The sequence below is a fragment of the Myotis yumanensis genome, unplaced genomic scaffold (genome assembly GCF_028538775.1).
Source record: "Myotis yumanensis isolate MYYU_CA2020_CCGP unplaced genomic scaffold, mMyoYum1.0.hap1 SCAF_12, whole genome shotgun sequence".
Taxonomy (NCBI): Eukaryota; Metazoa; Chordata; class Mammalia; order Chiroptera; family Vespertilionidae; genus Myotis; species Myotis yumanensis.
The window spans coordinates 3,005,180-3,026,985 of NW_027223763.1; the positions used below are offsets into that span (position 1 = coordinate 3,005,180).

At 64.2% G+C, this 21,806-nt stretch overlaps 1 protein-coding gene across 5 annotated transcripts in view; it reads right to left on the reverse strand.

The window, feature by feature from the left end:
* The window catches only part of NTNG2 (netrin G2), a 49,239-nt gene that overhangs the window by 11,851 nt on the left and 15,582 nt on the right, over window positions 1-21,806 (reverse strand). For 4 of the 5 annotated variants that reach the window (XM_070430399.1, XM_070430398.1, XM_070430401.1 and 1 more), the window contains one exon: window positions 8,597-9,240. In XM_070430399.1, coding sequence (XP_070286500.1) covers window positions 8,597-9,240 — 644 coding nt within the window. Of the gene's footprint in view, window positions 1-8,596; window positions 9,241-9,960; window positions 10,366-21,806 lie in introns of those variants that run through there. The other variant, XM_070430400.1, reaches the window with a different exon arrangement.

The following is a 21,806-nucleotide window of genomic DNA, read 5'->3' on the forward strand; positions in this document are numbered from 1 at the left end:
TTTAGATGCCAGCGACATACAGAGAGATTGCCATCTCCACGTTGGTGGTGCCGGTGACCTTGGCTGGTTAAAATGCGCAGAAGGGCCGCGGAACCTGAGAAGCATATTGTGAGGACGGTGGCGGTGGCGGGAGTCCCAGGGTGTTGGGCCCACGGGCCCTGCGGCACGAGAGCGAGTGCAGGGGAGGCCGCCCAAGGTCACGGGGTTGGTCACTCCTGACCCAGACCCAGGTGCCCCCCCTGCTGGCCAGCCCCTCCCCCGGCCTCTCTCCCAGAGGGAGTCCAGCTGCCCCACTCCCACCCCTACCCCCAACGGTGCCTTACGTGGGTTCCACCTGGGCGATGAAGCCTGGGGGATGGGCGCTGAGGCAGACCCTCCCAGGCCTGCCGCCCACGGGCCTGCTCCCCGATCCAGCGGCCGGCCTCAGCCTAGGACCTCACAGCCCCAGCTCCGCCCCGTCCCGGCCTGGGGGGTGGTCTGACTCCCGGCTGCACCTCCAGCCCAGACCTTCCCCACATCCCTGCATCCATGCGATCCGTTTCCCCAGGAACTGCTTCCTGAACCTGACCCCCGAGAGCCGTCAGTCTCACCAGAAACCGGCACCGGAGCCCGGACCCCGCGACTCAGCACTTCGGGCTCATCCATCAGGAGCACCTTTGACCACGAGCAGAGGGGCGTGCGAGGCCGGCCAGCCCAGGGACCTGCTGGCCCCACCCCCTCCACCCCCACACCCGTCTCAGAATCCCATGCCTTTCGCTCAAGATGGTAACCGTCGGGGGGGCGGGGGGAGAGGTGGATGCTGAGCCAGCAGCCAGGCCAGGCCCCGCGGCAGACGTGCTGGGTGACCTTGAGCAAGTCCCTTCCCCGGGCCTCAGACCTTCACCCCGGCCACTTGCTTGTTGGTACGCGCCCAGCACGCTGCCTGGCGCACTGCGGGCTCTCGGTGTCTACATGGCCCCGCTTAGGGCCACTTCTCCTGTCACCATAGTTGCCAGATTCAGCGAATGAGAATACAGGGCCCTGGCCAGGGAGCTCAGTGGGTTAGAGCATTGTCCGGATACACCAAGGCTAGGGGTCAATCCCCCGTCAGGGCACGTACAAGAATCAGCCAAGGAATGCCTACATACGTGGAACAACAAGTTGATGTCTCTCTCTCTCTTTCTTTTCCTTCTCTCTCTTTCAATAAGAAATAAAGATATAGAATGCCTGGCTAAATGTGAATTCCAGGCAAGCAACCGATAAGGTTTTTAGTGTAAGTACATCCCATGAGACACACTTATACTAAAAAATTAGTTCTTTATCTCAAATACAACATCAGCCCTAACTGGTTTGGCTCAGTGGATTGAGCGTCAGCCTGTGGACTCAAGGGTCCCAGGTTCGATTCCGGTCAAGGGCATGTACCTTGGTTGCGGGCACATCCCCAGCGGGGAGTGTGCAGGAGGCAGCTGATCAATGTTTCTCACTCTCTATCCCTCTTCCTTTCTCTCTGTAAAAAATCAATAATAAATAAATAAATAAATAAATAAAATACAACATCACGTGCATCCTGCATGTTACCTGGCAGCCCACTGGCTGAGTAATGGCCGCAGGCCCGACCCCTGACCTCTCTCGCCTGGCATGGGGAGCACCCACTCCCACAGGAAGCTGGCCCTGCTGCCCACCCACCAGACAGATGGCCACAGCCACAGGCCCGGTAAGCAGTTCCTTTCCCTGGAACCGATGAGCCCCTAACGAGCCCCAAGAGACCACAGTTTGGAGGCAGCGCCAGGCTCGTCCCTGGGGGAAGGCAGTCCCAGACGCCCCAAGTTCACGGAAACTCGCTCTGCCTCTGCCTGGGGGCAACTGGCATGAGACCCCCACCCATCCTGTCCGTTTGAGGCCAGTGGGTGGTCGTCAGGATGGCGGGGGCACCGGCAGGTGCCAGGCGGGTGTGTGCCAGGCCTGCGGGGAGGGGCAGGCGGTGCCCGGGAGCTGCCGGCAGGAGTGCCATCTGGACACGGGCCTGGCACCACTGCTCCGTGAGAATCGTGAGCCGGGCCCTCCCTCCTCGCGGTGAGGGGCGGGCGTTTGGAGAGCCGCCCGGAGCGGAGGGGGAGGGATGTAGGTCAGCCTGGGCCTGGAGAGATGATGTCATCGCCTCCTCGGGAACCAAGGAAGCGGGAGTTTGGGGGAGCGGGAGATGGTGCCAGAGCCGGGCAGGGAGAGGGGGCCAGGGCCGACACCCCTCAGAAGGCCACCCCACCACGATTTCAGGGCATTGACAGGGAGCCTCGGTCATGGGGCGCACCTGTGGGCGCAGGGAGCACCCCGGACTCGGGGGCTCGTGGTCATCGCTCAGCTCTGCCCAGTGACTCCCAGCTCCTCTGGAGCAGAGGTGGGGCTGCGGGGTTGGGGGAAGAGGCACAGGGGTGATGGAGAACTTGAACCCTCCAGGCCTGAGACCCCCGACGCGGAAGGGGGGGCGCTGAGCGCAGGTGTGGGGCGTGGGCCTGGGGGCCGCGGGCACCTGGCCGGCCAGCTTCCCCGGTAATGTGGATAAATGCGGCGGGCGCTCCTCCGGGAATGCAATTAGGCCGGCAATTGAGTTCATTGGCCAAATCAAATTCGGGCGGCTGTGCGAAGTCCTTTTCTATTAAGTGCTTTAACATACATCACCCCTCTGGTCTGTTCCTAATCCCATTACCCACTGCACAGCCCGAGGCTTCCCAGGGAGCAGGGAAGGGCTGATGGAGGGGGCTGGTCCTCCCGGGGCATGGCCTGGGGGTGACATGGTGGGTGCGACCAGGTTGACTGAAGCAAAACCACTTCTCCCCTGTGGAAGTTCCCCCCCAACCTCCCCCCCCCCCCCCCCCCCCCCAGGGAAAGGCCAGGCCCGGGTGCTGGCCCAGGGGCTGGCCCAGGTGCTGGCCCGGGAAGCGTGAGTGGCCGCTGGGCATGCTGGGGCAGCTCTGGGCGTGGTGCTAGCGAGCCCGCCGGCTTCCCCCCGCGCAGCGCCTGCCTGTGTCCCGGTCCCTTTCTTCTCTGGAAGCGTCACTGGCGGTGAGTGAGGCTCCTTTGTTCACGTGTGTAAGTTCATTTGTTCGTGAATGAGCGAGTGAGAGTCAGCAGGGGCACCGCCTGCCCAGGTTCTGGGCGTGGCCTGGCAGGTGCGAGAGCCCGAGGCAGGCCAGTGCTCTCAGGGCTCAGAGCCGGGGAGGGGCCGTGTGTGTGAGTGTGAGTGTGTGTGAGTGTGTGTGTGTGTATGTGTGTGAACGTGTGAGTGTGTGTCTGTGTAGCTGGGACAGCGCTGTTCTCCTTGAAGGCCCGAGAAGGGAGGGAGGGATGGTCCCAGGGCCTGCAGCCCCGGGAGCGCAGGGAGCTGCTGTCTGGGCCAAGCCTTGGGGGATGAGGAGTTTGCCAGGTGGGAGGGCTGGGCTCCTGGCAGAGGCACAGCCCAGAGGCGGGTCCCTGGGACCCAACACGAGGGGGCTGGTCCGAGGGGCCTCGGAGGTGGGGGCGGCCGGCGTAGCCTTGATTCTGAGTTCATGGGAAGCCGCTGAAGGCCCGTGCGGTAAAGTGACATGACTGGGTTTGTGTTGGGAGAAAAGTGCTCCGCATGGAAGGAGCAAGACAGGGGGTGGGAGACTGGCCGTGTCCCCAGCAAACTCCTGGTGCCCGTGCGCCTCTCCGCAGCGGGGTGGGTGGTGACGGGGTCCGTGTTAGAACCTGCTCGGCTGAGAGATGGGTGAGAGGGACAGAAGGAGCCAGAGGCGGGTGTTTCCCCGCGGGTCTTGGGGCCCCAGGCCCTGAACGGGCAGCTCCAACGGGGAGAAGCTGGCCTGGGCTCCTGCGGAGGCTCAGCTCACCTGTGGGTGCAGCGTGGCCTGGTGTGTGACGTGGTGCATGGGGCGGGCACTGTGTGGCCTGCAGGGGGCGCATATGAGGCACATCTGTGGGTCTAAAACGGGCTCCCTCTGTGGAGGGGAGAAAGGGTCGGACGAGAGCCAGGCCTGAGGGGTCGTCTGGGTTGGGCCTGCCTCCTGCCCTGTCCGTCCTGCCCCGATTATAGCGAATGAGGTCCTGCAGGTCCCCGAGCTGGAGGCAGGGCCCGGAGCCTGTCCCAGGCCCAGCAGCCAGAGGCCCAGCAGCCAGAGGCCGGGCCCGGATCCTCCTACTCACCCGGGAGCGCTGGGCTGGTCTGCGTGCGCAGTGACCCGCTCCCGAAGCCGTGCTGGCTCCATCTAACATTCAAGTGAGCTTCTCTCTCCTGCTCACCCGCTGGCTGACGGAGGGGCGGCAGGGTGGAGAGCAGGGATTCGATTGGCCCCTGAGGGTGAGGCACCGGGAATGGGGTTGTGTTCCAGGGACTCGGGACTGACTTCTCACGATCACAGGAGCCCCCAGGCCTGAGTGCCGGGCCTGAGCTCACCTGCAAGGCCCCGCTGCGGTTGGCCCACTCGCAGGTGGGGAGACTGAGGCTGGGACCCTGACGGGCCTGCTCAGGGCCGTAAACTGGCAAATGAAAGAATCTGAATTCAAACGCAGCTTCTCTTTGCCACCAACACCTGGGGCTGTCGACGCGTTACCAAGAGGCCTCGGAGCCAGGACTGGCGAGGGGTCCCTAGGAGTGTGAGAAGCGGGGATTCTGACCTCAATGTTAACTCGGGCAGCTGCGTGGGGTCTGTGCTCACATGTCGGGTGAGGCGGGGGCTGTGCTCACACGTGTACACACACGCACACACAGGCACACACGCACGCACACGCACACACAGGCGCACACACGCGCACACACACGCACACACACGTGTACACACACACACACACACACACACAGGCCCCAGCCAGGTCTCCCCGCCTGCGGTTCCTATTCCCGGCCCGAGTCCCGTCGTCTCCAATTACCGGGGATCGATAGGAACAGGACGTTTAGGGAAGAGGAGGAGAAGGCTGGGCAGGGGGAGGGTCAGGGGAGAAGAGAACAGGCAGTGCCCTCGGCCCAGGGACTGGGGTGAGCAGCCCGGCCCCCGCAGACTCCGGGGGAGCCGAGGGCTCAGACAACCCAGGGTCATGGGCCAGCAGTGCCCGTCCACCTGGGACCTGGCAGGTCTCCTCTCCCAAGCACCTAGCCTCCTCCTGGGTGAAGGGGGTGAGGACGCAACGCCTGGCACCCGCACCCACGCATCCTAACGCGGTGTTCCCTGTTCCCTTACTCGGCGCTGGTTATTGTTGTGCAGGGCCTCTCCCCCTCCCCCCTCCGACTCCCTCCAACACCACCCTGCCCGCTTGCATGCCTCCAGGACGGGGAGCTCACTCCCCCTCCCTGGCTGGCAAAGGCCCAGCTGGACTGGCTCCCTGGACCCTCCAAGTGTTTCCTGGGCAGGAGAAGTTGCCCCTGGGCAGGGCCTGGTGGTTAGGGCCGGGAGGCCAACGCCCCTCCCTCCGTCCCAGCCCGGAGTTGGCAGACCTGCCGAGGCTGTTTGTGCGAGCCTGCTTCTCTGCCTGGTGAAGTTCCCAAGGAGCCCAGAACAGGTTCAGCCTGAGCCCCGCGACCTCAGAGCCCCGGGGTCCCAGGTGCCTGGTCAGGACGGGCCCCCCCCCCGTCCACCGTTGCCACCCCATCCTGCGCGCTGGGCCTGCCCAGCTCCCTGGCCCAGGGGGCCCTGGTCCTTACGTCACAGATGGGAAACTGAGGCCCAGAGAGGGGTACAGCGGGGCTGGAATCCAGCGCACAGCCCGGTCCCCGGGCGCCGGCGGGTGCTCTTCACTTGGATGGGGCTTAAGACCCGAGGGCCTTTCCCGCACTCTGCCCTCCGCCGTCCTGGGTACGCTCTGCCCCACGTGCCCATCTCGGCGTCCCTCCCAGGAGACAGCCTCCCCGCAGGAGCGTAGGGCACTGCGGGCCCTGACTGCCCCATCCAGCCGGGCGCTGCCGCCGGCCCGGCCTCAGGACCCGCCTGAGCCACCTCATGAAGGTCAGACTCCTGAAGGTGAGGGTCCCGCCCAGCCCAGCGGCTCAGGGGCTGAGCATCAACCTATGAACCAGGTCACGGTTCGATTCCCAGTCAGGGCACAGGCCCGGGTTTCGGGCTCGATCCCCAGTGTGGAGTGTGCAGGAGGCAGCCGATCCATGATTCTCATCATGGATGTTTCTCTCTCTCTCTCTCCCTCCCCCTTCCTCTCTGAAATCAATAAAAACATTAAAAACAAAAAGATGAGGGTCCCCCCGTAGCAGCCCAAAGCGAGTCAGAGAAGGGGCCGAAGCCCCCAGAAGGTGTGGGTTTCTGGTTCCCACCTCGGAGCTGCTAAGCCTGGCGGGACTGCGGGCGGAGGGAGGGTCGTAAGGCAACACCCACTGCACCCCAAGGGCAGGCAGAGGCCACCGAACTGACCAGAGTCCCGACCCTGGGCACACATTCCAACAACGGGCGCAGGAGCTCGATCACTAACCCCCAGCGGCCACAGCAGTGGCCACAGATCAGGTTTCCAGAATATTCCTGACTTAAAGTACCTGCCCCCGGTGAGGGAGGGTGAGAGTCCAGGTGTGAGAGCCACAGGCCCCTGCGTGCGCACCTGTTCCCGCTCACCCTCTGGCCCCCCGCCTCGTGAGCGGCTGCTGCCTCGGCCCACCTGGAACCCACACGCAGAGTCCACGTGAAATAAAACGCAAGCAGCTGACAACAGAGGCCCAGCAGCCTCTGCCCGCCCCACCCCACCCTGCCGCGACCACGGAAGCCGCCGGCCTCTCTTCCCCGCACCCACGAGGCCTCCCCGAGCCTCCACAGCCACTGGCCCAGGTCCGCTCCGGAGGCAGAGGGCTGCGCACGGCATCGTGTGTATTTTACAAAGATGGGGTTAAACTGCTCTCCCCACAGGCATCTGCAGAGCCGCGTGGGAGAGGCTGGACGTGCTGCCCCCGCACCCGCTCCCGCTCCCGCTCCCGCCTCGTCACCCAGCACCCTGGGCCTCAATCCGGGCTTCCTGCGCCGGCCAGCTCTCCAGCACCGTTGCTTTGACTTCCGTTTATTTTATCCAACAAATACAACTTAAAAACTGAGCAGAATGTTTCCTCAGCTTTAACTCCTGTAACTCTCACCACGACCCGATGAGAGAAGCGTGATCGTGGTCCCCGTTCTGTGGGTGGGGAAACTGAGGCACGGAGAGGTCCTTGCCCTCATAGCCGGGGCAGCAGGCTGGGGTCCAACCCAGGCTGCTGGCGAGCCACCAGGGTCCATGCTCCTACCCGTCACAGTGGTTCCCAGACTGGGTGCGCCCTGAATGCAAGGGCTCAGGGGAGCACAGACGGCCGCACACCTGGGTTCAGGTGCAGCAGGTGGGGCCCGGGGGGCACGTCTCTAGCAGGTTTCCCAGTGATGCTACATTTGCTGAGAGAAGCCTGGCACTGCCCCCGCTGCCCCTGCACCCCTCCCCCTGGCACTGCCCCCGCTGCCCCTGCCCCCTCCCCCTGGCACTGCCCCTGCACCAGCTCCCCGACACTGCACCTGCTTGCCCTGCACCCCTCCCCCTGGCACTGCACCCGCTTGCCCTGCACCCCTCCCCCTGGCACTGCATGCTGCCCCTCAGTTCCCAGTGGCGGGGCCTCCCAGCCTCTCCCCTGAGTGCAGAGTGGGGGGCTGGGGGTGAAGTCCTGGCCCCTGCAGGCCAGCACAATTACCTGATCCACTGAGAACATCGCCCGGTCTAACAGGTCCCGGAATAGAGGCTGCCCTTACCTCCCACGAAGGTCTCTCACCTCCCTGCAAAGTGCCCTCAAGACACATCCCTCTGGGAGCTGGGAGCAGCCAGTGGCCGGGCTGAGCCGTCCACACGCTACTTTTCAAGGAAAAGCCCGGTCCCACACTGGCTCTGGGGGGAACCTCCGAGCCCCCGGAACGCCTGGAGCGGGTGCTGCTTTCCCTGCGGCCGGGCCATGCCAGGCGGTTGTGTGAATCGTGTGATACGTGGTGGGGCTCTGGGCCTCTGGTCGGGGCACTGGCGGCCACGGTCCAGCAGGGCAGTCAGCTGTGCCCATGTGGTCCGGCCCCAACGGAAACCGGAGCCGGGCTCGGCGGGCTCCCCGGGGGCACAGTCCGCATTGTCCTCGCGCATCAGTGCTGGGGGGCCGCGGGCTGTGTGCACGGGGAGGACGCTGGCCCGCGGGTGACCCTGGAGCCCCCCTCTGCCTGAGCTCCGGGGCTGCTTTTTTCTGGCTCTTTCCCTGCTGTAAACGAACTGTGACTGTCACAGCTCTGCTAGGCTCTGGGGGTCCTTCTAGCAAATCCTGGCGTCTGAAGGTGGTCCTGGGGACCCCCAGACACACGCGCCCTGTCATCGAATCATCATTGGACAGTAATGGAGCACCCTCACCCAGTCCCCCCTCCCCCCCCGGCCCCCAAGCACTGGGCTTTGGCCCAAGCCCGGCCGGCACTGCCAGCTCCTCTCAGCCTATCCAGACTCCCAGGTCCGTGGGCAGCGGCAGCCTGGGCTCCACGGAGGAGGCTTACCACCCACCGCCCTCCATGGAGGGAGCCATGGCGGGACCATCCCGGCACCAGGTGGCACCCGGGGACCAGGCCACGCCCCGGGTACCAAGTAGCATCCCGGCGCCCTCCGCGGGTCTCACCTGCCGATGACCTCGACGTTGGAGATGGCGTAGAAGTACTTGTAGAGGTTCTCGCGCTGCACGTAGGTGCCGCCCAGCGCCGGGCGCAGCAGCCGCAGGCGCAGGTCGGTGAGGGTGAAGAAGTCCTTGAGGCCCTTGGCGCTCTCCAGCCGCGTGTAGAGGTTGTCCATGTTGCGCAGGTCGGGGCCGGCGAAGATGGCGAAGCGGTCCCGCACCTCGAAGCGCACGTGCTTCTCCTTCTGGGCGCCGGCCCAGCGCGAGTACTGCTCGGTGCACAGCACGCGGTGCGCGCCCGAGGCCGCCAGGTCGCGGGCCCGGCGGGCGGGCATGCCGAAGGCCTCCATGCAGTCCTCCGCGTAGAACTGCCAGGGCTGCCACGTGCGCCCGTTGTCCAGGGACTTCTCCAGGACCATGGCGGTGGGCCGGCCGTACTCGAAGGTCACCACCACGTCGTCCGTCAGCTCCACGCTCTTGTTCCACGACAGCGTGATGTTGGCCTCCAGCGGGCTCGGGTAGCGGCTCCACGTGACGCTCTGCCAGTACGTGGCCAGCCCCTCGTCCTCCTGGTCGAACATGAGCCGCGGCGGGTGGGCCAGGTCCGGGTTGGAGGCGTCACACTCGTTGCTGCACAGGTAGGGGTTCTCCTGCGGGGAGAGGGGGGGCACGGGTGGGCGCTGCTGCCTGCAGGGCCTGGGGCGCCTCTGCCCAGCCCAGCCCCCACCGCCCGCCCAGGCATCTGCCAGAGGTCACAGGGCCCGTGTGCTGCCCGCGTCCAGGCCCCAGGCAGCAGCTCCTGGGCAGGTCCTTCGCACCCATCTCCCCGGAGCGCGTAGAGGCCCGTAACATCTTAGCACCCCCGGGAGCGCACCCGCTTGACTCTAAGTGGAGACCAGCCGAGGGGGGGTTGTGGGTCACCTGTTCTGAGGCCCCCCGTGGCTCCCACTGCCCACAGGAGGGAGGTCTAACTCGTTAGTACCCTGACCTGCTGGCTCCGCCCACCAAGCCGCCCGGCCTGCAAGCCCACTGTCTGCGCCTCTGAGCCTCTGCAGCCGCGTTCCCTCCCCTGGACCGGCCCATCCCTCCCCGTCTGCCTTTTTAAACGGTTCCTGCACGGAGGTGTCTTCCTGACCCTTAAACTGACCATCGTGGCTGCAGCAGGAGTGGGGTGGGGGAGGCCACTCACCACAAACGGTTGAACTCAGTGCCAGGCCCACGATCTCACGTTCAAATTCAACTCCCTTCCCTCCGATTTGCATCTCACCTCCCACCTCCACGCTTATCCTCAGGCTCGGGGTGAGGCAGCCTGGCCTCAGGAGGGGGCAGCCCTGCCCAGGTCCCACCGGGGGGGCGGGAGCCACACCCACCTGTTGGCGCAGAGCGTGGCGGTCGCGCCTGTCCCTGGCACAGCCCGTGTGTCCGCCTCATGTGGAACCTGGGCAGCTGGGGGTGCTGAGTGTTTGGGGTTCCTCTCAAGGGCGTGCATCTTTGTGGCAAGTTAGTTCTAGGTCCTTGGCACAGGGTGGGCAGGCCCAGCAGGGGGCGCTGGTGAGCAAGGCAGGGCACAGCCCCTCTGGCTTACAGTCCTCCCTCCCACCTGGAGGGGGGGCAGCGCTGGCAGCCTGCTCCTTGCCCAGCGGGGCTCCCCTCCACAGCAGCTCAGATCCATCCCCGCATCTGGCCGGCCTTGAGCGCATGCAGAGCCCGAAATGTCGAAATGTCGCCAGCACAGGCTGCCCAGGGCGGCGGGGCGAGCCGGTGGGGCACGGGCGAGTTTGAGGGCAGTGAGCGACTGGATGACCTGTCACGGTGGGTCCAGGACACCGGGCATTTGTCACGCCCACACCCGGGGGACCCTGTTGTGAAGTGTGGACTTCAGTTATAGGCACGCACTGTTGGTTCATCGGTGTAACAAATGCACCCGCTCACGCCAGGTGTGCGGGCGCCGTGGGGGAAGCAGCATCCGAGGAGCCCTCTGCTCTCCGCTGTCCACCTGAACAGCTCTAAACACCCAAACCTATTCATTAAAAACCAAGCCTGTCACCAAGGCCCGCACAGCGCCCGGACCCCTCGCGGCTTTTTTGATGAATATTTCAGGTCTCCGTTTGCTCGGTGACAAACGGCTTGGATCTGAGATAAAGCTGCTCACTCTAAAGCGAGCCATCCAGCCCGGGCGGGGGGCGGGGCGCCGTCTCCGGGGGGCTGTGCGCTACCCCCACCACAGCCTCAGGACCTCACCTGGGACCCCTCGAGGGAGGGCCAGTCCCGGGCCGGGCTCCTCGGGGGGCGGGGGGGGGGGGGGGCGGGCTGGCCTGGGTTTGCCGAGGCAGCTCCCACAAAGCATGCTGACCAACATAGCTCTGTCCTTGGTCCCCCCCAGGCTGCGCTGTCCACCCCTCGGGCCAGCCCTGGGATTCACGGGACCCACAGACCTCGGTGCTGAAGGGATTCACTCCTGAGTCCAACCCCTCAGGGAGCACAGGGGAACCTGAGGCCCTGGGCAGGGGGGCTGGCCCCGGCCTCCTGTGCGTGCGCTGTTTTCTGAGGATATGCCCGCTCCTGTCCTGGACAATCTCAGGGTGCCCCACATGCTGGGGACCTCACGGGAGACACCTCCCCTGGAGGGGGAGCTCCCGCGGGCTCCAGCTGGGGGCCCTGAGGCATCACCCTGAATGGGGGCGGGGGGGAGCGAGAGGCCCCAGAGGGATGCTCCGTGGCCTGCAGAGACAAGGCTTCCGCTGGGCCAGGGGAGGCAGGCCTGCCGTGGGGACAGCCCCCTCCCCAGGCACATGGCCAGCCCACCGCAGGCTGAGCCCAGAGGCGGACCAGGCTCCGCTGTGCCGTTCAGGGCGGAGAGCAGAGAGCAGCTGCCCAGAGTTCATGCCCGGACATCGGGGGCCAAGGACACAGTTTGCAACCAAGGCAGCGTCCCCCGTCCCCTCCCCGCAGCCAGCAGCTGTCTTCTTCCCTCGGCCCCAGGCCACCTCCTTCCACCGCCCTGGCACCTCGTCAGGGGCTAGTGGCCCCTCATATCCACATGCCGGAGCCTAAGCCCAGCTCCGCCGTGGGGCCGTGTTTGGAGACGGGCCTTCAAGGAGGGCGGAGTCACAGGGAGGTGGTTAGGGTGGCCCAGTCAGGCGGGGTCCTCATAAGAGGGGAGCTGTGGACAGGGACACAGAGGAGAGGCCACGCGAAGAGGCGGCGGAGGGAGCTCCGTCAGCCTCAAGCCGAGAAGGGAGGCCTCAGGAGAAACCAACCCTCGGTCTTCCAGGGTCAAACCAACCTTGACCTTGAGCTGGAAGCCCCAGAGCCTGAGAAAGTGAATCTGTTCGAGCCCCCAGGCCCCAGCAAGCAAAGACACACCTGTCCCAGGTGAGCTGAGGTCAGGGCTGGGGGGGGGGGGGGGGGGGGGGAAGAATGGCTCAGAGGGGCGGGGCTGAGTCCTGAGTTCCCGATAATTTCCCTCAAAGCTCTCTGGGCCCCTCCTGAGCACACCACACCATCACCAGAGCCGTCCGTCCGGCGTCTTTCCTTGTCCACCTGGAAAGCTCTTGTCAACAGAGCACTGGAGGCGTGCCTCCTCCCTGGCGGCTTTGTCCCCTCTCACCTCTGAGCCTGTGCTCCCACGGCCACTCTCCCTCCTCCCGGTTCTCAGGAGATCCCCCCCAGGAAGCCCTCCTTGCTGACGTACTCCCTAAAGCCAGTTCCCTCCTCCTCCACAGTGAGGCTGTGAGGGTGCTCACCTGGGACGGGGTAGTGGCCTGGACCTCAGCTACTGCTCACTGCACTATAGTTATTACTAGAGGCCCGATGCACGAAATTAGTCCCTCAGCCCGGCCTGCACCCTCTCGCAATCCGGGACCCCTCACTCCTAACTGCCCGCCTGCTCGCTCCTTACCCCCTGCCTGCTCGGTCCTAACCGCTTGGCTCGCCGCTCCTTAGCGCTGCTGCAGAGGCAGGAGAGGCTCCCGCCACCTTGCCTCGCCCACCAGCCGTGAGCCCAGCTTCTGGCTGAGTGGTGCTCCCGCTGTGGGAGCACACTGACCACCAGGGGGTAGCTCCAGCGTTGAGCATCTGCCCCCTGGTGGTCAGTGCGCATCATAGTGACCAGTCGTTCTGGTCCTTCCGCCGTAACAGTCGCTGGGCTCTTATTATATCGATTGTTGTTATATGACTTAGTTGTTAATATAATTAGATTCATATTCATAAACCTCATATTGAATGTTGAGATGATTCTTGTCAGCCAGCTCTGGGAGTCCCCACACCTCCTCTATTTACCTTGGTCCTTCTTTGTCCCCTGCCTTCCCTCCCCTTACCCAGCCCAGCCTCCCAGTGGTCCCCCCGGGGGGACACGGGGTCCCTCTCAGACCCCAGCCTCCCAGGCCTGTCTGTCACCAAGAAGACTGACACAGCCGGTCCTGGCAGAGGACAGGGGCTCGACCCGGCTGCCGGCCTCGCTGCCCTAACCCGCGGGGTCTGCTGGCCCCCCGCCCGGTCCCAGCCCGGGAAGCAGATGGTCAGAAACTAATGAATCAGCCCGTCTCCGCCCGCGCCGGCTGCGGAGCGGCTTCGCCAGCAGCGAGCACAACAAATAAATCCCAAGCCTCGCCAGCGCCATTCTCCCTCCCGCTTTGTTCCCTCCTTCCTCCACCCTCGAGCTCCCAGATCTCGGGATTCCACTTAACCATTGAGGCGCGGAGCTCCGGCTGAAGGGGTGGGCAGTGCTGAGCCGGAGGACGCCGGGAGCAGCCGGGGTTGGACACGGGGCTACCCCCCACCCGCCTCCAGCTGACGGCTGCTGACAGCGCCACCAGGGGCCAGGCTGGAGGCCAGCGTCTCCACTTCCCTGTGAGGCCAGATTTCATAAGGAAGCAACCAGTCCAAAGAAGTGGCCCAACACGGGGAGAAGGTTCCGGAAGCTCGAGGCACACCTCTCGCCTTTCAGAAGGGCGCCAGAGCCGACCTTTGATACCAAAGCAGCGACTGTTTCTTTAGACCGTTCACGATCCTATAAAAACATATGTCCTGCCCCCATGGAGAGCCCCGGAACCTTCTCCAGGAAAACGTAACGCCACGTGTTCCGGGCCCGTGCAGGGGCCCCTGCGCCCACCTCCCAGTTGGAGCCCGGAGCAGGCAGGAATGGATCCGAAAGCCCTGGGCTTGTTCTCAGCACTGGCCCTGGAAGCTGTGTGACGTTGGGAACATTGCTCTACCTCTCTGAGTCTCACTTGCTCGTCCAATACCTTGCGAGATGATGTGTCTGAAGTGCCCAGAAAACCCCCGGTTGGAGGCGATGATTATTTAACAGCAGCTTCACACTTGGGCTGCTGGGAAGGACACAATGATGACGGCATCACGGAGTGGCAACCATGTGCCAGGGCCGCCGCGCCCCTCAGGTCCCTCCTGCCTCCTCCCGGCAGCCCCAGGCGCCCACCGCGAGCCCCTCCCTGGGGGGAGGCTGGGCAGAGCCGGCCCCTCACCGCCTCAGGACACTGCTGACCGGACCGACCAGGGAAATAAAGGAAACCAAGCCCCTCCCATACACACACGGGTCAGCCAGGTGAGTGCCCAGCTGGCGGGCGAGGGGCCCTGCAGGGCCTGGGGGGTAGGGGCAGCCTGGACAGGAACCCCAAGACGGGGCTGGGAACAAGTCTCCCACATGGACAAGAAGCAGGAGACGCCCGGCGTGGACTTTAAAGGCTTCGGCTTCGATGGTATTTCCTGCACAAAGGCTGCAGCTGGGTGGGCGGCCAGGCCGTAAACACAGCAGACAAGCGGCGGGCAAAGTAGATAATTGAGTCGGAAAGCCACTGTCAGCGGGGACAGGACGCCCAGGAGGTCCGGCTGGTCACCGGTCCTGTGACGTCTGGGGAAGAGGAGTGACCCCCGAGCCACACTCCTGAGGCGCCCGCAGCCCAGGGAGCCTTCTGCAGCCCCTCTGCTGGGGCTGGAGGCTTCCGCGGGGGGAGCGCCCCGGGAGGGCACCGAGGGCAGGGACGGGCATGGCCATCGCCCAGGTGGGGGACACGGAGGGGGAGGGCTGGGCGCCCCAGCTCCCTCGTACTGAGCGGGCACAGCAGGAGCAAAGCGGGGGGTGGGGCGGAGAAAGGGAGGACACCCTCCCTCGCAGGGCAGGATGCTCCGGAGTTTGGGAAACCCTTGGGGCCTGGGGGGGGGCCTGCAGACCAGTGAGCGCCTGACCCACGGCCCCTGGAGTTAGGGTGTGGGAGGCTGGCCCTAACCCAGGTGTGACCCGGGCTGCGCCTTGCCCACTCCGTGCCTCAGTTTCCCCATTCGTGAAATAGGGAGCTCCCATAGGGACATCCCAAAGTCTAAGCGCCTCAATCCCCAGGCCACTCGGTAGAAGAGAGCGAGACACATCCCCCACCCCACCCCCAGCGCAGAGCGGCCGGGGCCAGGGAATTCTCCCCACAAACAATTTCCTACTTATTGGTAAGAAAAGTTGAGTGGGAATAAATTATTAACCAAGCGGAAATGGAGATTCTGTTGGGAGGGGATGCTAATCCGAGATGCCCTGCCCGCTCTGTCTCCACCTCTCCTCCCCCTTCCCCTTCCCCTTCCCCTTCTCTCTCTCTCTCTCTCCCCCCTCCCTCTTCTCCCCCCCGCCCCCCCCTGTTTCATTGATTACTACTCGCTGCCTCTAACTCCCTCTCCTGCCCAGCCCATGGGCTTCTCTTCCGTTTGAGCAGAAGCCGACAGCCGCAAGGTCACCCCTCCTCGCTGGTGAATCAGCGGAAACTGACCCGCCCGCCGGGCATTTGGGGGGGCGTCTCTGATGGTTTGGGATTCTGTTGCTCTTTGGAACTGTGTCTTCCCAGCCCTGCCATCACTCAGGCGGGGAAGGGCCAGGCGTCTTCCCGGGACTCCTCCAACCTACAGGAGAGCCTCTAGCAGCCGCGCCGGCCCCGGCCCACCCCAGACCCCAATCCTGACCCAGCCCCTGGGCATCTCCTGGGCAAAGGCCCGCTCAGACCAGAGTCTCAGGTGGCCTCGCCAACCATCTGACCTGGCTGTAATGGAAGGAAATGACATCTCCACTCTGCTCCAGGTCTCCACATTGTAGGGGAGCACAGGGGACCTCCTTCCAGAACCTTCTGTCTGAGACTGGACCCTAGGACAGCAGGAGCCGGCCGGGCCACCCCTGTCCCGCCCACGCAGCTGTTTGCACACAGTGGGTATAGAGCAAGGGCCTCGACCGTGGGATCAGGGGGCGGGTTTGCTGAGCGCCTGCTCAGCGCCCCTCCGAGCTCGCCCCACTGAGTCCCACTGCTCTGCTGGCCCCGAGAGGGTGGGTGCCCGCCTGGCGCCACCAGGGAGGACGGCACAGTGACTCGGGGGAGCTGGGAGCAGCCCCAACTCTGGCTTCCCCAACAGCCAGCCAGCAAGCCTTTCCCTCGACCTTCGACCTTGGGGGGAGGGAGAGGGCAGAGCTGCCCAGGGAAGGGCTGGCTGGGAAGCAAGGTCAGGGGGCAAGGGCACGATGCCAAGCACCTGCCCTGGCTCCTCCCCGCAGCCGAGCAGCGGAGGGGCGGCTGGGGTCCTGCCAGGGCTCTCGTGTAGAGAGAGAAGTCACTCTCTCCAGGAACCTACGTTTATTCTTTAAAAAGGAAGAAAAGGGATGCATTCTGTTCTGCCCTGGGTGTACGTGGACTCTTCCCACAGCCAGGTTTCTAGGGATGGTTGGGTGGGAAATTCATTCCTGGCTGGTCCCTGGGCCCCTCTCCCCCCGGGGGCTCCACACCCAGCCCCTCACCTGGTACCGCGTCACATCACTAACCAGATGCGTGGCATCTGCCTCGGAGAAGGGGTGACTCCTTCTCCATTTGCATCCCCCCAACCCCCCCCAACCCCCCCCCCCCCCAACTTATCACCACAAAAATCAGGCCAAACTGAACTGCTCGCTCCTCTGAAAGTTTGGTAAGAGTCTGGGTCACCCTCCACGCATTTTCTTTGCTTGGCCTGTTCTCTCTGTGTGAGCCCTCCCCTCCTCCTCCCCGGCCAGGAGCCCCCAGCCCCTCCCCCAGGGCCAGAGGGCAGCCCGGCGCTCCTCCTCCTGGCACCTCCTGCCTCCCGCCTCACCCAGTTCACCCAGGAGCCGCCTGTCTCTGCTCCCCTTCCTGCCCACCCTGCCCCACCTCCCCGCTCGAGGCCCCCCACCCAAACAGCTCAACGCGTCCATTTAATATATAGTTTTAAAAATAAATAAAAGTAGCCCGGTGGGCATGCCTCAGTGGTTGTGAACCAGGAGGTCAGGGTTCGATTCCCCGTCAGGGCACATGCCTGGGTTGTGGCTCGATCCCCAGTGTGGGGCGTGCAGGAGGCAGCCGGTCACTGATTCTCTCTCATCATTGATGCTTCTATCTCTCTCTCCCTCTCCCTTCCTCTCTGAAATCAATAAAAATATATTGTTTTTTAAAAAAAGTAATAAGGAGAGAGGGAACAATGAGGAATGAAGGGAGGAGGAGCGAAAGAAAGAGAGAAACTGGGGCGGGGGGGGGGGGGGCAGGGCGCAGAGGGGGAAGGAAGCTGGTCCAAGTGCATTATTGATTCAGGACCGAGAAACTGCTTAGAGAGGGGAAAGGCGGCCTGCTCTTTAAAAGCTTGTGCGAAGCCTCCGCGAGGCACAGGCAGCTTCCCAAGGAGGCCTGCTCTGCTGACATAAATATTTTATCAGGGAGGAAAGACGCCGCTCGCTCGCTCACAGGGTTTAAATGCTGGGGTGGAGGTGGGGCGGGCGGGGGCAGGGCAGAGGGCTCCCCTCCACCCCCCACCCCGGGCTCTGGCTGGAGCATTCAGGGCGGCTGCCTGTCCCCAGGCCCCTGGGCCTGTGCAGAGACACCCCCCCCCCCCCCCCCCCCACTTTCCCAGGAGGCGCCCTTGGCTTTCTCCCTGAACAGCAGAACAATGGGGTCTCCTGGGTCCTGAAGCAGGCCCAGGACTGACACCCCTGGAAGGGGAGGGTCCAAGAGGGAGCAGGCCGAAGCTTGACTCCCTTTGCCTCTGTCCACCCCCTGCCGCCACCACCAGGCACACCTGTGACCCGGCACTTGGACCGGCATGGGCGTGCTGACCATTCTGCTGGGACCACCAGAGAAGCCATGCATGCTGGGCCTGCGAATGGCAGGATGACGAACCTGGAGGGGGACTGGCGGGATGTTCCGGAGGGCTCCCTGGGGGAGGTGAGCTCTCAGCAGGCAAGCTCAGGAGGCCAGGAGGGCAGGAGTGGACAGGTGGAGAGGACTGGCCAGGCTGTGAGGAGGGGCCACACAGAGGGCCAGACCAGACAGGCAGTAAGCTACAGGGAGGGGGTCGGGCACAGGAGACGGCCGGGAGAGGCCTGGGGCAGCGCAGACTTGACCTTTAGCCACTGCAGGAAGGCCCGGCCCTGGGCCAGCCAGCCTCCTTCCAGGAAGAGGTTAGGAATCTGGGGACAAAGGGAGCCCCGTGGCCCCCAGGAGCCAGCGCGAGGATGGAGTGCCTCAGCTCAGACGGAAGGGAGGGTTCGGAGCCCAGACCCTCCCCTCTGGTCTTCAGATTTAAGAGCAACAAATGCTCGAGGCTGGAGGGACCGGTGCTTCCCAGGAAGAATGCACGCGGCTCTCAGACCTGGCTGCGAAAGCCCAGCCCACCCGGGACCATGCAGCCGCCCTGGGGGCTCCGCTGTGCAGCCCACTGAGCACCCCTCCCATGGGAGGGGCCGGCCAAGCCCCGACCTGCCCAGTCCAGCCCTGCCTCCTCCCACCTGGGAGTCCCAGCTGCCTTCTGGGGGGTGGGGCCTTCAAGAAGGCTGGCCCCAGGGTCCCGAAAGGAGACGGCCACACAATCAACCCCCTTTCCTACGAAGGAGACAACCCTTACAGAGTTCTCACGGGAGACGCACCTGGGGGCGCCCGGGCCAACCACACGCACCCCAAGGACCGGCCCGGTCCCGGGCACCGAGCTGACTACGGCTCCCTGGGGACTCCAGGTGCAGCAGGGTCCTCCGCCTCGAGGACCTGCGATGGGCAGTTCTCCACCGTTCTCCACCGTGGCTGGCACCTACCCCCCGCCGCCCCCCCCCCCCCCCCCCCCCGTCCGTCCTACCCTCCTGGTTCCCAGCCTGTCCTCTAGGCTGAGTGGCAGCTACATCCCGGGGGGCCCCCCTGGGAGGGGCCTGCCGGTGCCAGGCAGACAGCCCAGTGCCAGGCAGACGCCGCCCTGCCCCCTGCTCGCTCAGTTCTATCTTTAGGTCCATTATTGTCCATTGTTGGGTGTGTTCCCCCCTCCCCCCTCCTTCCCCAGAAAAGCAGATCAGGTTGCCCCAGGCGCAGCGGCCTTCCCTGCAGCTGGTACGTGGGAGCAAACACGGGGCCAGATGGACATGAAAGAAGTGGCCCAGCAGACGCTGCCGTGTCCCCAAGGGCAGAGGGGGTGGTGAAGCCGGCGGCACCCCTTCCCGCCCTCTCTCCTGCTGCATGTCATGCTGGGCAGGACAGTGTGCTCACCCGGCACAAACGGCCACGCATGTGCACATGCGCACGCACACGCACACATGCACACACACATGCATACACATGCACACACACAACAGCCTGTCTGCCGGGCGTTTTCCGAGACTCTGTGTCACATGCAGCCTGGTTAGGAGGTGGCTGGGCCTGGGCAACCTGGGACGTTGGTGCCAGGCTCCTCTGCTTAGAAGCTGTGTGCCTTTGGGCAAGTGGCTTAACCTCTCTGAACCTCAGGTTCCTCACATTCAAATGGGTATAAGTATGGGATCTACCACACGTGTCAACACCTGTGAGGGTTCAGTGAGCTGGTTAGATCCAGGTCTCGGTATACAGTAGGCACTCAATAAATGTAAGGTGGTGCTGGTCTGAGGAGGAATAGGAAGACGTGGCATCAAGAAAATCCTGACTGCCCTGGCCGGTGTGGCTCAGTGGATAGAGCGTTGGTCCTTGGACTGAAGGGTCTCAGGTTCGGTTCCAGTCAAGGGCATGTACCACGGTTGCAGGCTCTATCCCTGGCCCCGTGAGGGCACCTGCAGGAAGTCACCCAATCAATGTGTCTCTCTCACATCGACGTTTCTCTCTCCCTCCCCACTCTCTCTAAAAATCAATGGAAAAATATCCTCGGGTGAGGATTAGCCAAAACAAAACAGTGATTTTCCTGAGCTCGAAGGCTCTGGAGGGTCTGGAGGGGCCCACAGGTGAGCTAGGGAGCCCTGCAAGTATGTGCAACTCTGCGCCGTACACACGTGTATGTATATGTGTGTTTATGTGCATATGTGCATGTGTACATGTGTATACATGTCCATGTGCAGGTGTGCTGTGTATCTACGTGTGTGAGTGCTCATCGTTCTAGGAAAAGCACGCGGATCCTCAAAGGTGGAGCCCTGCTCGGGGTGTCACTGCGGACACGGGCTTGCTCTCCTGCCTCTGTCCAGGTCTCCGGGTGCCCCACCCTCTCCATCTCCCGGAGCCTGAAAGCCCCAAGGCCGGGGCCGCCGGGAATGCTGGGGCCGCGCGGGGAATGCGGGGGCTGGAAAGGTGACTACTCAGACCCCTCAGGTCACAGCCAGAAATCTATCTCCCAAAGGGGGGGCGAGACACCGCGGTCACCAGCTCCTGGCAGCCCGTCCAGTGGGGAGCCTGGTCCCCGGAGCCGGCCCCAGCCCATGCCAGCCCCGGCGCTGTGGGCAAGGGTTTGGTTGGTACCAGGGTGGGGACAGGGACAGGGACAGCAGGCCCTTTGCACAGCTGCTTCTCCTGTTGCTGCCACTGCCTTGGGCTGTCTCTTGATTCTGCAGAGGGAGGGGCCAATCCTGGAACCCACAGTCCCGGGAGCGGGCACCGCCACTTCCTGTGGTGGGGGGAGCGGGCTCCCCGCGCCCCGTCTCTCACTGGCCTCCTGTTCACCTTCACCCAACACCAGCCGCTGGTCATGTTTCATTTCCTTTCATTTCCCTGGTCGATGCTTGGAGTCAAGCGGACAAATGACTCGGGCAGCAGGAGGGAGCTGGAATGCGGGGCTCTGGGTCCCATGGGCCCCACGCACCAGGACAAACGCGGGGGCTGGGGAGCCCAGGCCTTGGGACCTGTCCCTTTCCGAGGAGGGGGAGCGCTGGGAGCCCAGGCTGAGATCTGGACGGACCCACAAACATGGACCTGTTTAATTCCTTTCCACGGACACCCTGAGAGGAGGTGACTGCTCTGTCGTTGCACCCTGAGACCCTGGGTCCCCTCTACCCCACGCTCAGGGCAGCTAAGGGACTTGTGAGCTATAGAACAAGGGTGGGGGGGCAGGGGTCAAGGCCCTGGAGACAGGCCCTGGCGGTGTCGCTGCTGTGCAAACCTGGGTGACTCTCCCTCTGAGCGCCCGCCCTGTCCTGGCACCTGTCTGGGTGCTGTGGAGGGACTCGCTGCACAGAAGTGCGTCCCAGATGCCGGCCCTGCGCAATGGGCGTGTTGAGATGCACCAGACCCCGCAATGTGCAGGGTGTACCCCCCTGGCCCCGACTCCCTGCGGCTCCTGGCGGAGGGCTGGGGCCGGACCCACAGCCGCCAGGGGGGGGCGGCGGGGGCGGCATCGCGGGCGCTGACTGTGCAGGGATCCTTAACGCTCCACCCGCCATCCTGCCTCACCTGTGGCCTTGCCCACGCGACACCGACATCCCCCCTGCTCGCCGCTCAGCGCGGCCACAGCAGGGAGAACGGGCGTGCGGGGCTGGGGGCCCTCGTTGGCTCTGAGCAGTGCCCCGCGGAGCTCAGCTGAGAGACCTGACCCAAACACGGTAACCTGTGGCCACACCTCCCCGAAGGCAGCTTTCAGACCGCACCCCCGCTCCTCCCAAGTGCCGTGTGAGGGCGCCTCCCCGTGAGTGCCGGTGCGAGTGCTTCCTCCCCAGCTCCAGCCCGGCTCCAGTCCACTCTTTTGTTTTGTTGTTGTTTTGGGTTTTTAAAAAAATATTTTTATTGATTTCAGAGAGGAAGGGGGAGAGAGAGAGAGAGAGAGAGAGAGAGAACATCAATGATGAGAGAGAATCCTTGATTGGCTGCCTCCTGCATGTCCCCTACTGGGAACTGAGCCTGGGCATGTGCCCTTGACCGGAATCGAACCTGGGACCATTTGGTCCGCAGGCTGATGCTCTATCCACTGAGCCAAACCAGCCAGGGCAAGACCACTGTTTTGAAGAATGAGAGCCGTGGGCCACGGC